This window comes from Halichoerus grypus, chromosome 15, assembly GCF_964656455.1.
Source record: "Halichoerus grypus chromosome 15, mHalGry1.hap1.1, whole genome shotgun sequence".
Taxonomy (NCBI): Eukaryota; Metazoa; Chordata; class Mammalia; order Carnivora; family Phocidae; genus Halichoerus; species Halichoerus grypus.
In genome coordinates, this window is record NC_135726.1 from 60,656,495 (window position 1) to 60,671,682 (window position 15,188).

The window sequence follows — 15,188 nt, forward strand, 5'->3', positions numbered from 1 at the left end:
TGTCGGGCTCCCTGCGGGGAGCCTGCTTCTCCCTCTCCCACTCCCCCAGCTTGTGTTCCTTCTCTTGCTGTGTCTCTCTGTCAAATAAAATCTTAAAAAAAAAAAGAGGGTGAAAAACAGTAGGGGGTCAGGGAGGCTCCAGGATCTGAGACAACATGGGTCAGACACCAGGTGTGAGAATAGCCCACCTCAGGCAGTCACCAGGGCTGGTCTCCTCACCAATTCTAGTAGGGTAACCACAGGGAATGTGGAAGCCACTAGAGCCATGGGGGCTGATGAGGTTTGTGAGAATCCACCCCAGGAGAGGTCAACCCCCCTTAAGAGACTATAGCCCCTGAGGATCATCTGTACATGAACAACACTGATGTTCACAACCTGAACCTCCAGGGAAGGTCTCCAAGAAAGAGCCCAGTGGCCCCACAAACAATGACCACATCAGTGCATGAAATGCTGGGGATCTTACACAAAGGGACTGAGCTGGACATAACCTGCTGCAAAGATTTACAGGCTTCTGATTGCTGATCTCAGCTGCTCATGGCCCCTTGGTAGAATGTGTGGGGGTGCTCACAGCAGCCTGGGAGAGGAGGTAGCATGGCCTGGGCCTGAGCTCCAGGACCAAAAGTAGTTTTCAAGGGGAACATAGCAAGAGCAGAGCAAACAGTTCTCTGGTTGTGGGAGTGCGAAGCCAGTGGCCTGACCCAGAGAAGCCACCAGGACAAAGTTCTCAAGCATCACGCTGGGGTAGGCTTCTCTGGGGCTCGCCTAAGTGCTCTGCTCTTCCTAGGAGACTCAGTACCACATCCTCCAGGATGAGTGCATCTGAATTCAGTGCAAGACATCCAGGGGCTGAGTTCTCCTGCCAGCCTCCTCGCTGGATGCGCCCAGGACCTTTCCCCCTGACATCCTCAACAACACGCTCACCCTCCTCCACAAGGCCCCCTACTTGAGTTGGCACCATGGCTTGACAGGGGGCAGGCTACCAGCCTACTGTCCTCTGAACATGTGCCAGACCCATCCCCAGCACCCGAGACCTGCCTGAGTCCAGCAGCCCAGGCACTGAAGACTCAACACTTCCAAATTCCCACTGCTTATCTTCCCCGACACCAACCCCCCTCGTGACAAGGTCCCTTGGCCGCCCCCAGCTGCTCACTGAACTCAGGCTGGAGAGTCTTTCCTTTTTTATTTTTATTTTATTTATTATTTTTTAAAGATTTTATTTATTTATTTGACAGAGAGAGACACAGCGAGAGGGGGAAGACAAGCAGGGGGAGGGGGAGAGGGAGAAGCAGGCTTCCCGCGGAGCAGGGAGCCCGATGCGGGTCTCGATCCCAGGACTCTGAGATCATGACCTGAATTGAAGGCAGACGCTTAACGACTGAGCCGCCCAGACGCCCCTGGAGAGTGTTTTCCGAGCTCCGTCTCCTGCTCTGTGAAGCAGACACAGCGTCAAGCGGGATGACTCACGGGCGGTCGCGCGCACGACGGGCTTTGACGGAGGTGAGGCCCGAAGGTGTCACCTCTCTACGGCCTGGGACACCAGGCTCGGAGCACTTGCTGCGCTCACGGCGCGCACACAGTGCGGTGCTCACTCTCACACCCCCCTACTCCCGCTTCCTCGGCTCCCAGGAGCCTCTCAGACTCCGACCACCACGCAGCGACGCGCTCCGTCCCCCGGGTGTGGCTCCGAGGGAGGAGTCCGGCGCCGGAAGTCCCTCCTCCATCGGCGCGGCTCGCCACAGCGCTCCTGTCTTGGGCCGTCATTGGTTCCATCGGCACGAGCGCCCAGCCGCGCCCTCCCCCGTCGCCTTGGCAACGAGCAAGCGGCACCGCGAGGGGAGCTGGGAAATGAGGTCCTAAAGTGACGCGGCGGCTAAGTTAATGGAGGTAGCTGAGGCGGCCGGACTTCCGGCGTTGCCCTCGAGGTGCTCCTTTTGCCGCTGTGGGTCGGGACGAGTATCTCCAGAGCTGCGCGGCGGGCCGATTTGCTTTAGAGGCCGCTCCGCGGAGGACAGGGGCGGGACCCCCGTCGCGCCTGTGCACGCGCTGTGACTGCCCGGACTGACCCCCTCTGCCTGAGACTCGGTGTTGCCCCCTGCGGAACGGGCGCCGGAGGGTCTGGGCCTCCCACGGGCGGCTTCCTGGTCCTTGGGCACATTTTAGTCCTAGCTTCGAAGGTTCCACGGTCGGCCGGAGGCTCCTGCGCCCAAAGCGGGTGGGAGGTACGGAGTTCAGCTGAATAGGCCGAAATTCGGCGCCTGCCGCGGCCATGCTCCGCCCACAGCTTCCTTTGGCCGAGGAGGCGCCGGTGAGTGGAAGGTGCCCCAGGCTCTGAGAACCCCGGTCCCCACCCAGTGGGTCCGGGTTCTGAATGAGCTCAGGAGAAGCGGGGAAGGCTGTGGCAGGTGAAGCAGAGGTGGGAGAGGGCCCGGGGTCTCGGAGGTCCGTGTGTGCTTTGGCCAGCTGAGGGCTGAAGCAGGAACAGGTCCGGGTGGGGAGGTCTTCAGTACAGAGCTACAGTGCTAAGGGGATGCTCGTAGCAATGACCATGAAGGAGTGGGGCTCGACTGGGGCAGGATGGGATTGTGGCCGCTCTCAGTGGTGTCACTCTGGAGACACCGTGTGCAGAACGAGCATGTGAGGGGTTCCAGTGAGTTGCCAATGGGGTGAACCGGTGAGACTGGGCTGGGGGTGTGGAGCTGTAACGTGCTGTGGTACAAAGACTCACGTGCATGTCAGGCAGGAGGGCAAACTGGAAGGTCTGGGACCAGGTACTGGGGTGTAAGAGAGAAGGGTGAGCATAGGTGCGGTTGCCACTGGGAGGTGATCTCTGAGCCATAGAGGGAATTGGCTGATAGGAGGTAGGGTGGGACCTGTGTGTCTGGCTGGAACAGAGATGGCATCTGTCTGGTCACCAGCCTATTGCTCTGGGCAGGATGCAGAGTCCAGTAGTAACTGAGGAGAGGCACCAACGGAACTGGGGCCCTGGCAGTCCTCTGAGGTAAGGGTCTTAAGAGGAGGGAGGTAGAGGGTTTGCCTCGAGTGGGAATGGGGGTTTAGGGCTCAGAGGGAAAGATGATGTCAGTGAGACATGTGGCAGGACCCCGAGACACTGATCAAGGGCATGGATGTGTTCCTTTGTCCATGTTTTGGTTGGCTCTTCTGCCCACTGTTGACCCCTAAGGCTCAGTTGAATCAATCATTACAGGGCTTGGTGACCTTTGAGGATGTGGCTGTGTATTTCTCCCGGGAGGAGTGGGGGCTCCTTAATCTGACCCAGAGGAGCCTGTACCGTGATGTGATGCTAGAGAACTTTGCACTTATTGGCTCGCTGGGTAAGTCTCTCACACTCTTCCGCAGCAGACTGACCACCTCTGCCTTTTCCCCATAGGAAGGTGTGTGCATCCTAAAGCCCCACCACAGAGGCTGTTTCCTTCCCAGGTTCCCTGTGGTTGGAGCTATGGGTACTGGCATTGGGCTGTGTGTTCTTCCTCTGCCTCCTTCTTAGCAGCCTTGTTAGCAGCCTCAACAGCTGTTGCACTATAGCCTCCCGGAGTAGGGCTTGGGATGCAGGTATTTACAGTTTGCCCAACAGATTCCACTCAACCCTCCTTCTCTCTGTGACTCTGCTGAAGTCATGGCCCCTCTGTGCTCTGGGTGTTGCCTTCCTTCAAAGGAGATTTTTATAGGGCTCTCCCTGGGCCAAACTTGACCCATGAATTCGAATTAGTAGATCAATTTGGGGAGTATTGTTATCTTAATATCTTTCAATTCATGAACATGAGATATCTTTCCATTTATTTAGTCTTCTTTAAGTTTTTTCAACGTTTTGTAGTTTTCAGCGTACAAGCCTAAATTTATTCCTAGGTAGATTATTCCTTTTGATGCAATTTTAAGTGGAATTGTTGTCTTAATTTCATTTTAGATTTTTCAGTGCTAGTATATAAAAATAGAGATTTTTGTATACTGATTTTTGTGTCCTATAACCTTGCTAAACTCATTTATTAGTTCTAATAGTTTTTTTTTTTTTTTTTTTTAAAGATTTTATTTATTTATTTGAGACAGAGAGAATGAGAGAGAGCACATGAGATGGGGGAGGGTCAGAGGGAGAAGCAGGCTCCCCACCGAGCAGGGAGCCCGATGCGGGATTCGATCCAGGGACTCCAGGATCATGACCTGAGCCGAAGGCAGTCGCTTAACCAACTGAGCCACCCAGGCACCCAGTTCTAATAGTTTTTTTAAAGTCATATTTCATTTTTTAATTATTATTAACATATAATGTATTATTTATTTCAGGAGTACAGGTCTGTGATTCATCAGTCTTACACAATACACATCGCTCACCACAACACATACCCTCCCCAATGTCCATCACGCAGCCACCCCATCCCTCCCACCCCCCTCTACTCCAGCAACCCTCAGTTTGTTTGCTGAGATTAAGAGTCTCTTATGGTTTGTTTCCCTCTCTGGTTTCTTCTTGTTTCATTTTTTCCTCTCTTCCCCTATGATCCTCTGCCTTGTTTCTCAAATTCCACATATCCATGAGATTGTATGATAATTGTCTTTCTCTGATTAATTTATTTCGCTTAGCATAATACCCTCTAGTTCCATCCACATCGTTGCAAATGGTAAGGTTTCATTTTTTTGATGGCTGCATAATATTCCATTGTATATATATACCACATCTTCTTTATCCATTCATCTGTCGATGGACATCTGGACTCTTTCCATAGTTTGGCTTTGTGGACATTGCTGTTATAAACATTGGGGTGCAGGTGCCCCTTCAGATCACTACATTTGTATCTTTGGGGTAAATACCCAGTAGTGCAATTGGTGGGTCATAGGGTAGCTCTATTTTCAACTTTTTGAGGAACCTCCATACTGTTTCCCAGAGAGGCCACACCAGCTTGCATTCCCACCAACAGTGTAGGAGGGTTCTCCTTTCTCTGAATCCTTGCCAACCTCTGTCGTTTCCTGACTTGCTAATTTTAGCCATTCTGACTGGTGTGAGGTGGTATCTCATTGTGGTTTTGGTTTGTATTTCCCTGATACTGAGTGCTGTTGAGCACTATATGTCTATTGTCCATTTTGATGTCTTCTTTGGAGAAATGTCTGTGCATGTCTTCTGCCCATTACTTGTTTGCATTATTTGTTCCTTGGGTGTTGAGTTTGGTAAGTTATTTATAGATTTTGGGTACTAGCCCTTTTTCTGTTATGTCATTTGCAAGTATCTTCTCCCGTTCTGCCAGTTGTCTTTTGGTTTTGTTGACTGTTTCCTTTGCTGTGCAAAAGCTTTTTATCTTGATGAAGTCCCAATAGTTCATTTTTACCCTTGCTTCCCTTGCCTTTGGTGATGTGTCCAGGAAGAAGTTGCACAGCCGAGGTCAAAGAGGTCGCTGCCTGTGTTCTCCTCAAGGATTTTGATGGATTCCTGTCTCACATTTAGGTCTTTCATCCATTTTGAGTCTATTTTTGTGTGTGGTGTAAGGAAATGGTCCAATTTCGTTCTTCTGCATGTGGCTGTCCAATATTCCCAACACCATTTGTTGAAGAAACTGTCTTTTTTCCATTGGATATTCTTTACTGCTTTGTCGAAGATTAGTTAACCGTAGAGTTGAGAGTCCATTTCTGAGTTCTCTATTCTGTTCCGTTGATCTATGTGTCTGTTTTTATGCCAGTATCATACTGTCTTGATGATTACAACTTTGTAATAGAGCTGGAAGTCCGGAATTGTGATGCCACCAGCTTTGGTTTTCTTTTTCAACATTCCTCTGGCTATTTGGGGTCTTTTCTGGTTCCATACAAATTTTAGGATTATTTGTTCCATTTCTCTGAAAAAAGTTGATGGTATTTTGATAGGGATTGCATTGAATGTGTAGATTGCTGTAGGTAGCATAGACATTTTCATTTTCACAGTATTCTTCAAATCCGTGAGCATGGAATGTTTTTCCATTTCTTTGTGTCTTCCTCAATTTCTTTCATGAGTATTCCATAGTTTTCTGAGTACAGATTCTTTGCCTCTGTGGTTAGACTTATTCCTAGGTATCTTACGGTTTTGGGTGCAATGGTAAATGGGATCGACTCCTTAATTTCTCTTTCTTCTGTCTCGGTGGTGGTGTATAGAAATGCCACTGATTTCTGTGCATTGATTTTATATCCTGCCACTTTATTGAATTCCTGTATGAGTTCTAGCAGTTTGGGGGTGGAGTCTTTTTGGTTTTCCACATAAAGTATCATATCATCTGCAAAGAATGAGAGTTCGACTTCTTTGTCGATTCGGATGCCTTTTATTTCTTTTTGTTGTCTAATTGCTGAGGCTAGGCCTTCTAATACTATGTTGAATAGCAGTGGTGATAGTGGACGTCCCTGCCGTGTTCCTGACCTTAGTGGGAAAGCTCTCAGTTTTTCCCCATTGAGAATGATCTTCGCTGTGGGTTTTTCATAGATGGCTTTTATGATATTGAGGTATGTACCCTTTATTGCTACACTGTGAAGAGTTTTAATCAAGAAAGTATGCTGTATTTTGTCAAATGCTTTTTCTGCATCTATTGAGAGTATCCTATGGTTCTTGTGCTTTCTTTTATTAATGTAGTGTATATCATTGACTGATTTGCTAATGTTGAACCAGCTTTGCACCCAAGAATAAATCCCACTTGATCGTGGTGAATAATCCTTTTAATGTACTGTTGGATCCTATTGGCTAGTATTTTGGTGAGAATTTTTGCATCCATGTTCATCAGGGATATTGGTCTGTAACTCTCCTTTTGGTGGGGTCTTTGTCTGGTTTTGGGATCAAGGTAATGCTGGCCTCATAAAATGAGTGTGGAAGATTTCCTTCCATTTCTATTTTTTGGAACAGTTTCAGAAGAATGGGTATTAAATCTTCTTTAAATGTTTGGTAGAATTCCCCTGGGAAGCCATCTGGCCCTGGGCTCTTGTTTGTTGGGAGCTTTTTTTTTTTTTTTTTTTTTAAGATTTTATTTATTCATTTGAGACACAGAGACACAGAGAGAGAGAGAGCATGAGCAAGAGGAGAAGCAGAGGGAGAGGGAGAAGCAGGCTCCCCGCCGAGTCAGGAGCCCGATGTGGGGCTCGATCCCAGGACCTGAGCTGAAGGCAGACGCCTAACCATCTGAGCCACCCAGGCGTCCCTTTTGGGAGATTTTTGATTACTGCTTCAATTTCCTTGCTGGTTATGGGTCTGTTGAGGTTTTCTATTTCTTCCTGGTTCAGTTTTGGTAGCTTATATGTCTCTAGGAATGCATCCATTTCTTCCAGATTGTCTAATTTGTTGGCATATAGTTGCTCATAATATGTTCTTATAATTGTTTGTATTTCTTTGGTGTTGGTTGTGATCTCTCCTCTTTCATTCATGATTTTATTTATTTGGGTCCTTTCTCTTTTATTTTTGATAAGTCTGGCCAGGGGTTTATCAATCTTATTAATTCTTTCAAAGAACCAGCTCCTAGTTTTGTTGATCTGCTCTACTGTTCTTTTGGTTTCTGTTTCATTGATTTCTGCTCTGATCTTTATTATTTCTCTTCTCCTGCTGGGTTTAGGCTTTATCTGCTTTTCTTTCTCCAGCTCCTTTAGGTGTAGAGTTAGGTTGTGTATTTGAGATCTTTCTTGTTTCTTGAGAAAGGCTTGTATTGCTATATACGTCCCTCTTAGGACCACCTCTGCTGCATCCCAAAGATTTTGAACAGTTGTGTTTTCATTTTCATTTGTTTCCATGAATTTTTAAAATTCTTCTTTAATTTCCTGGTTGACTCATTCATTCTTTAGTAGGATGCTCTTTAGCCTCCATGTATTTGAGTTCTTTCCAACTTTCCTCTTGTGATTGAGTTTGAGTTTCAAAGCATTGTGGTCTGAAAATATACAGGGAATGATCCCAATCTTTTTACCGGTTGAGACCTAATTTGTGACCCAGGATGTGATCTATTCTGTAGAATGTTCCATGTGCACTAGAGAAGAATGTGTATTCTGTAGCTTTGGGATGGATAGCTCTAATAGTTTTGTTTTGTTTTTTTTGTGGACTCCTTGATAACTGTCCATATACATGACATCATGTCATCTGCAAATACATATATTTTTACCTCTTCCTTTGCTTAACTGACCTGGTTAGAACCTTCAGTACTTACTGAATAGAATTGGTGAGAGTAGACATCCTTGTCTTCTTCCCAGTCTTATGAGAAAAGCATTTAGTCTTTCACTAGTAAGTATGATGTTAGCTGTAGGTTTTTTGCAGTTGCCCTTTATAGGTGAGGAAGTTCCCTTCTTTTCTTAGTTTGTTGAGTGCATTAATCATGAAAGATCATTAGATTTTGTCTAGTGCTTTCCCGTATCTATTGAAATGGTCATGTGATTTTTATCCTCTATTCTGTTAACACCGTATATTACCTTAATTGGTTTTCATATGTTCAACCTTGCATTACTAAGACAAATTCCACTCTGTCATAGTTTATAACCCTTTTATGTATTTCTGGATTTGGTTTACTAGTATTTTGTTGAGTTTTGCATCTATATTCATAAGAGCTATCAATGTATAGTTTTCTCATAATGTCTTTATTTCGATTGAGCATGAGGGTAATTTTGGCCTCAATGGATGAGTTGGGAAATGTTCCCTTTTCTTCTGTTTTCTGGAAGAGCGTGTGAAGTATTTGTGCTAATTCTTATTTCAGTGTTAATATTCATCAGTGAAACCCTTCTGGGTCTAATCTTTTTTTTTTTTTTTTTTTTTTTCACTCCTGTGGGGGGAAGTTTTTTTTGTTTTGTTTGTTTTTAAGTATAATTAGACTTTCTATTTCTTCTTGAGAGTCAATTTTGGTAGTTTGTGTCTTTTTTAGTAATTTGTCCTTTTTTTTTTTGAGCTTTTATATTTGAGATTATTCTTTTTTTTTTTTTTTTTTTTTTTTTTAAAGATTTTATTTATTTTTTTGACAGAGAGAGACATAGCGAGAGCAGGAACACAAGCAGGGGGAGTGGGAGAGGGAGAAGCAGGCTTCCCGCAGAGCAGGGAGCCCGATGTGGGACTCGATCCCAGGACCCCGGGATCATGACCTGAGCCGAAGGCAGACGCTTAACGACTGAGCCACCCAGGCGCCCTGAGATTATTCTTCATTTAACTTTTAAAACACTACTATAGTTGAATATTAAAACAAAAACAATAGCAAGTAGTCAGCTATGATTATAGTCCTTCACTCATTCACTACTGCATATAAAATGCCAGCAGTGTTATTCACTGGCCTCATTAAGAGGTCTGACACTGAACACCACCCCAGGATGATGTTCATCTCCTCACAGGCTTCCCCATTTTAATGGTGTCGTCTTTCCTGATTTGGATCGAAGTCCACCAGTTCTACCTGGTCCATTTCATCAATCTCTTCTACTTCCTTCCTCTCAGGTAGGAGTTTTTCCAGCAAAGAGAGTTTGTCAGGAGAGAGAAAGCCATTCTCAGGAAAGTTTACCTTAAATTCGATGATTAGGCGACCCTTCTCATATGGTCTATGATAAATTGGCATGCCTTCATTTAGCACACACTTGATGTCTCCATGCTTGACAATTTGACCTGGGAGAGAGGTGATGACGATGGTTCGGTTGTCAAGAGTAGATATTGGCGGGGAGCCTGTTAAGCGTCTGCCTTCGGCTCATGTCATGATCCCAGAGTCCTGGGATCGAGCCCCACATCGGTCTCCCTGCTCAGCGGGAAGCCTGCTTCTCCCTCTCCCACTCCCCCTGCTTGTGTTCCCTCTCTCGCTGTGTCTCCCTCTGTCAAATAAATAAATAAAATCTTAAAAAAAAAAAAAAAGAGTAGATATTGGCTTTTGAAAGCCACACAGTGCTTCAACCAGCTGTATGTCCATACACATGAAAAGGTCTTCTCCTTGCCAAGTAAAAACAGCGTGGTCCTTCTGATCTAAAATAATGATAATATCTCCTGGTTCCAGTCGTGGTTCTTGGTCTCCTTCTCCATGGAATGTTATCTTCTGGCCATCCTTCATGCCGTTGTCAATATGAACTTCTAGAATCTTCTTCTCTTGAACTGTCTTCCTTGCATTGCAGCTTTTACATCTATCTTTGGGACTGATCCGTTCCCCATGGACCTGGCAATCCATGCACACAGATTGAATTTGCTGAACCATTCCAGGTCCTATCTGATGAATTCTTATTTGCATTCCAGTACCTTGGCAACTGGGACAACATTCGACTGCTCCTTTCTTACCACCTCGGCCTTCACATTTATTGCAAATCACATTCTTTTGCAAAGCTAGTTTTCTTGTTGCACCATTATATAAATCTTCTAAGGTTACTGAGAACTGATACACAATATTTTTACCTCTCCTTTATCTCTGCATCCTTCCTCCTCCTCCAAAAAACATATCAAAGATGCCCATGGGGGAGCCAAAACCACCACCAGCTCCACCTTCTTTAATTGCCTGTTCTCCTTTGTCATATAATTCCCTTTTCTTTGCATCAGAGAGTACTTCGTAAGCTTGAGAAATCTTAAACTTCTCTCCTTCATTTGGATTCTTATCAGGGTGGTACTTCAAGGCCAGTTTCCTGTAGGCCTTTTGCAATTCCTCTTGGGTGGCATTGGGTTTGACCCCCAAAACATCGTAGTAAGTGGTTTCTTTCACATTTTCTACAGCTGGTGAGAGGGCCGAGGCCGGTGTGGGGAAGTGGGAAGGAGCGCGTTGCTGGGCGCAGCTCAGGCAGCCGCCGCTCCTCTGCGTCTCACCGAGCGTTCTGGAAAGTTCCCAGTAATTTGTCCATTTTATCTAAGTTACCTAATTTGTGGGCATATGTACAGTTGTTCATAGTATTTCCTTACAATCCTTTCTCTTAGTTAGTGATGTCCCCTTTTTCATTCCTGTTTTTAATAAATTGATTCTTCTATTTTTTTCTTGTCAGTCTAGGTAGCAGTTTTTCAATTTTGTTGATCTTTTCAAAGATCCTAATTTTGGTTTTATTGATTCTCCTTTTCTAATCTCTATTTCATTTATCTCTGCTCGTTATCATTTCCTTCATTCTGCTAGCTTTGAGTTTAGTCGCTTTTCTTTTTCCTATTTCTTGAGGCCTAAAGTTAGGCTATTGGTTTGAGATCTTTTTAAATATGGGTGCTGTGACATAATAAGAAATAAATATTTTGTCTTTATCCCCAATTCCTAGCACAGCTCCTAAAACACTTGGAGTCTCTGAAGTGGTAAGAGTGTCTTTTGTGTGCTAATGGAATGACTGGTGGGTGGGAGCTCCTAGATAGCTTCAGGATAGGAAGTGGCCACCAAAAACACCAGGGCATGATAGGAAGGTTGGATTTTGAGCTACCCCCACCCCCATCCTTCCAGTCCCCCAGTCTCCCCAGCCTCTGGGGAGAGTAGAGGGGCTGGAGACTGAACCAATCACCAGTGGCCAATGATTTAACTAATTATACATCATAATGAAATCTCCATAGAAACTCCTAAATAACAGGGTTCAGAGAGCTTCTAGGTTGCTGAGAAAGTGGTGCCATTTGAGGGCATGGATGCCGTCTTACCCTCTGCTTCCTCACCCCCCACTCCCATCTCCACCCCTGTTATACTTTGCCCTTTGCATCTCTTCCATTGGGCTGTTCCTGAGTTGTATACTTTATAATAATCTGGTAATACTAAGTAAACTCTTTTCCTCAGTTCTGTGAGCTTGAGAAGGGATCAATAATTGTGGGAATCCCTGATTTATAGCCAGTTGGTCAGAAGAATGGGAGTCTGGGACATCCAACTGTTGTCTGAAGTAGGGGCAGTCTTGTGAGACTGAGCCCTTAACCTGCGGGATCTGATGCTGATTCCAGGTAGTTAGTATCAGAATTTAATTGAATCCTTGGACAGCACGTTGGTGTCTGAGAGTTGGAGAAGTGGTGTGGAACATCCGCCCTACACCTTACCCACATTTGGTGTTATGAGTAGGGGCGCCTGGGTGGCTCAGTCGGTTAAGCATCTGCCTTTGGCTGAGGTCATGATCCCAGGGTCCTGGGATGGAGCCCCACGTCAGACTCCCTGCTCAGCATGGAGTCTGCTTCTCCCTCTCCCTCTCCCCCTGCTTCTGCTGTCTCTCTCAAATAAACAAAATCTTAAAAAAAAAAAAAAAGAAGTGTTATGAGTAAAACAGCATGGAGTTCTTTTAGCTCTGATTTTCCCTCCAAGAACTGCTATGTCCCATTACTTTTGGTATGTTGTGTTTTCATTTTCATTCATCTCAAAGTGCTTTGTAGTTTTCTTCGTGGTTATTTAGAAGTGTTTTATTTAAATTCCATAAATTTGTGAGTTTCCCAAATTTCTTTCTGTTGTTGATTGCTATTTTAATTCGTTTGTGGTCAGAGAATAGACTTTGTGTGATTTCAGTCCTCTGAAATATATTGAGACCTTTTTTATGTCCTAGCAAATGGTCTGTTCTGGGGAATGTTCCCTGTGCACGTGAGAATGTGAGAATACATATTCTGTTGTTGTTATGTGGCAGGCTATATAGATGTCTGTTAAGTCTAGTTGATTTCTAGTGTTAGTCAAGTGCTGTGTGCTTGTTTGTTTTCTGCCTAGTGGTTCTGTCCATTATTGAAAGTTAGAAGTTGAAATCTCCAACTATTATTGTTTGTCTATCTTTTTACTTCATTTATGTCAGTTTACCTTCATGTAAGTTTCTTTCAAAATAAATTGTGGTAAAACACAACATGGGGTCTACCTGCTTAACAAATTTTTAAATGTGCAGAGGAGGTTTATTTTCTAATACTCCGTTTCCTTCATGGTTGGCATGATGACATGAGCTTCCTGGTGGGGGGGGGAGGTGGGCAAGGCTTGGCTTGGGCTGGCCTCTTATTACCTTTCTCTCTCCTAGGATTTGCACCTTCAAGGTCCCATGTGGTTGCCCAACTGGAGAGTGAAGAAGAGCTCTGGGTGCCCAACATGGTGGACTTGACACTGGGCAGCAGAGCAGAGGTCAGGAAGGGTCCTGGTCCTGGTGAGTAGGGCTAGGCGATGACTTGGTTTCAGTGATGAGCTCACAGCATGCTGGGTGTCTGTGTGCACTGGCATTTTGGTGCTGAGGCCAGTGACCACACACTATTCCCACCTTTCCTCTCCCTTCTGAACACACTGTGTGATCTTGCCATCTCTACCATGACTCTCAGGACCTATGTGTCCCTGGCCTCTGCCAGTGTAGAGCTGTCCACTGGTGACTTGAGATGTGTACATACCCTTAAATAATACTTGAACACCAGCTACTCTGTTACAGTTGTCTTTTCATTGGAGCAAACACATCCTCTTCATAGTGCTCCCTGTCACCAGCGGCTGAGGCCCTGCTTGAAACCATTGCAAGGAGTGACTTGGAGATCCCACCTCTTCTCCCTGCATTGCTCCCATCTTGTGTCCTCGTCCCCACTGAGGTCCTTGCTATTCTGTGATCTGGCAGAGCCCTGTTCTGCTGGGCCAGCCCTTTCTCACCCAGACTTTTCCTAGCAACCTCCTGGCAATTCTGTGGACTCCTTTTTGGTATGTCTGACATGTATTTGTGATGAAGGTGTCTCCTCCCTCTAATCCAGCTCTCAGTAACTGGCTTTTCTCTGTTTCAGGTTGTCCATGTAGACTGGAAGATGAGGAAGCCTCTCCAGAGCAGATCAAGAGCTACAAAGTCTACCTATCAGAGAAGCCCCTTCTGTGTGGGGAGTCTGGAAAGGACGTCCCTACCACCTTAGGCCTCCTCCAGCACCAGGCCACCCACAGCAAGGAGAAGCTACACAAGAGCACCAAGCCTGGGGAGGCCTTCCAACCCAGCTCCAGTTGCCAGCAGCAGCAGGGCCTCCACACCACACAGAAGGCCTTCAAGTGCAGTGACTGTGGGAAAGCCTTCCTGAAGGCTTTTGCACTCCTCGACCATCTGATAACTCACCCCAAAGAGAGACCCTTTAGATGCCTGAAAGTTGGAAATGCCCCCAAGGAGAAATCCACCCATGTTAATTACCAAAAAATTCACACTGGAGAAACATCCCATGTGTGTAATGAGTGTGGAAAGGTCTTCAGTTATCCATCTAAACTGAGGAAGCACCAGAAGGTTCACACGGGCATAAAACCTTTCAAGTGTGATGAGTGTGGCAAAACCTTCAACCGTAAAGATGCACTTGTTCTGCACCAGAGAATTCACACTGGAGAAAGGCCTTATGAGTGCAGCGAATGTGGGAAAGCCTTCAGCGTTCTGTCTACTCTTATTCGGCACCGGAAAGTTCACATTGGAGAAAGGCCCTACGAGTGCAGGGAATGTGGGAAGTTCTTTAAATACAACCATAGCTTCATTCTTCACCAGAGAGTTCACACTGGAGAAAGGCCTTATGAGTGCAAGCAATGTGGGAAAACTTACGTGACCCGCTCTGGCCTGTATCAGCACTGGAAAGTTCACACTGGAGAACGGCCCTATGAGTGCAGCCTGTGTGGGAAGACCTTCACCACCAGGTCCTACCGCAATCGGCACCAGCAGTTCCACACTGAAGGGAGAGCCTATGAATGTACAGAATGTGGGAAAGCCTTCAAACACAGTTCTACCCTCCTTCAGCACAAGAAAGTCCACACTGGAGAAAGGCCGTAAGAAGACAGGGTGTTGGAAAGCCTGTAGCCAGGGCTGGGCACCTTGTTCAACATGAAAGGCCTCACTCCAGAAAGGAGACTGAGGAGAGTAGCCATTTGAAAGCTACACCTAGCTTACCCCAGCACGTGCCCTGGGGTGGCAGGTGTGTAGGAAGCTTTCAGGAGCGAGGTTGCACTCCAGCCTGCCCAGGTTGTTGGCAGCGTTAAGTCACTGCTGGTTTCTGTGATAGAAGCCATCCCACTTCCACCACCTGGCAGGTGCTCAAGATGTGCATCAGTCATCTCAACGTGCTCTGGAACAGCAGACCTCTTAGTCCCCACTCTGTATAGGAAAGAATCATGAGTGGTGGAACCCAGAATGGGCCTCATTCCGCCCCTCCAACTGGTTTAGGTATGTCTGTGACCAGGCTCTGGTCAAGAGTAGCTGAGCTGTGTCTAATGGGGGCTTCCAGAGAAGGTTAATCATTTCCATGGACACGGTTGACACCGCACATGGTACCTGTCATGGATTTATCCACCCCTGGGACTGACTGTCACACACTTCCCTGGAATGTATGGTAATAAAAGCTTTATTGTTTAAGCCACTTTTAA

At 46.0% G+C, this 15,188-nt stretch overlaps 1 protein-coding gene and 1 pseudogene across 4 annotated transcripts; one reads left to right on the forward strand and one right to left on the reverse strand.

Annotated features, from left to right (window-relative positions):
- Positions 1-1,754: 1,754 nt before the first annotated feature.
- On the forward strand, positions 1,755-15,188 carry ZNF584 (zinc finger protein 584). Of its 4 annotated transcripts, none has more exons than XM_036078649.2 (4): positions 1,755-2,305; positions 3,206-3,332; positions 12,859-12,981; positions 13,592-15,188. In XM_036078649.2, exons 1-4 carry the CDS (start codon positions 2,267-2,269, stop codon positions 14,596-14,598), a joined length of 1,296 nt encoding a protein of 431 aa, XP_035934542.1. In that variant the 5' UTR covers positions 1,755-2,266; the 3' UTR covers positions 14,599-15,188. The 4 variants fall into 4 exon arrangements, with proteins under 4 accessions (XP_035934542.1, XP_077919049.1, XP_035934622.1 ...); XM_078062923.1 differs by having other exon boundaries at positions 1,755-2,219; XM_036078729.2 differs by lacking the exon at positions 3,206-3,332.
- Positions 8,623-12,656, reverse strand: LOC118527644 (dnaJ homolog subfamily A member 1 pseudogene; annotated as a pseudogene).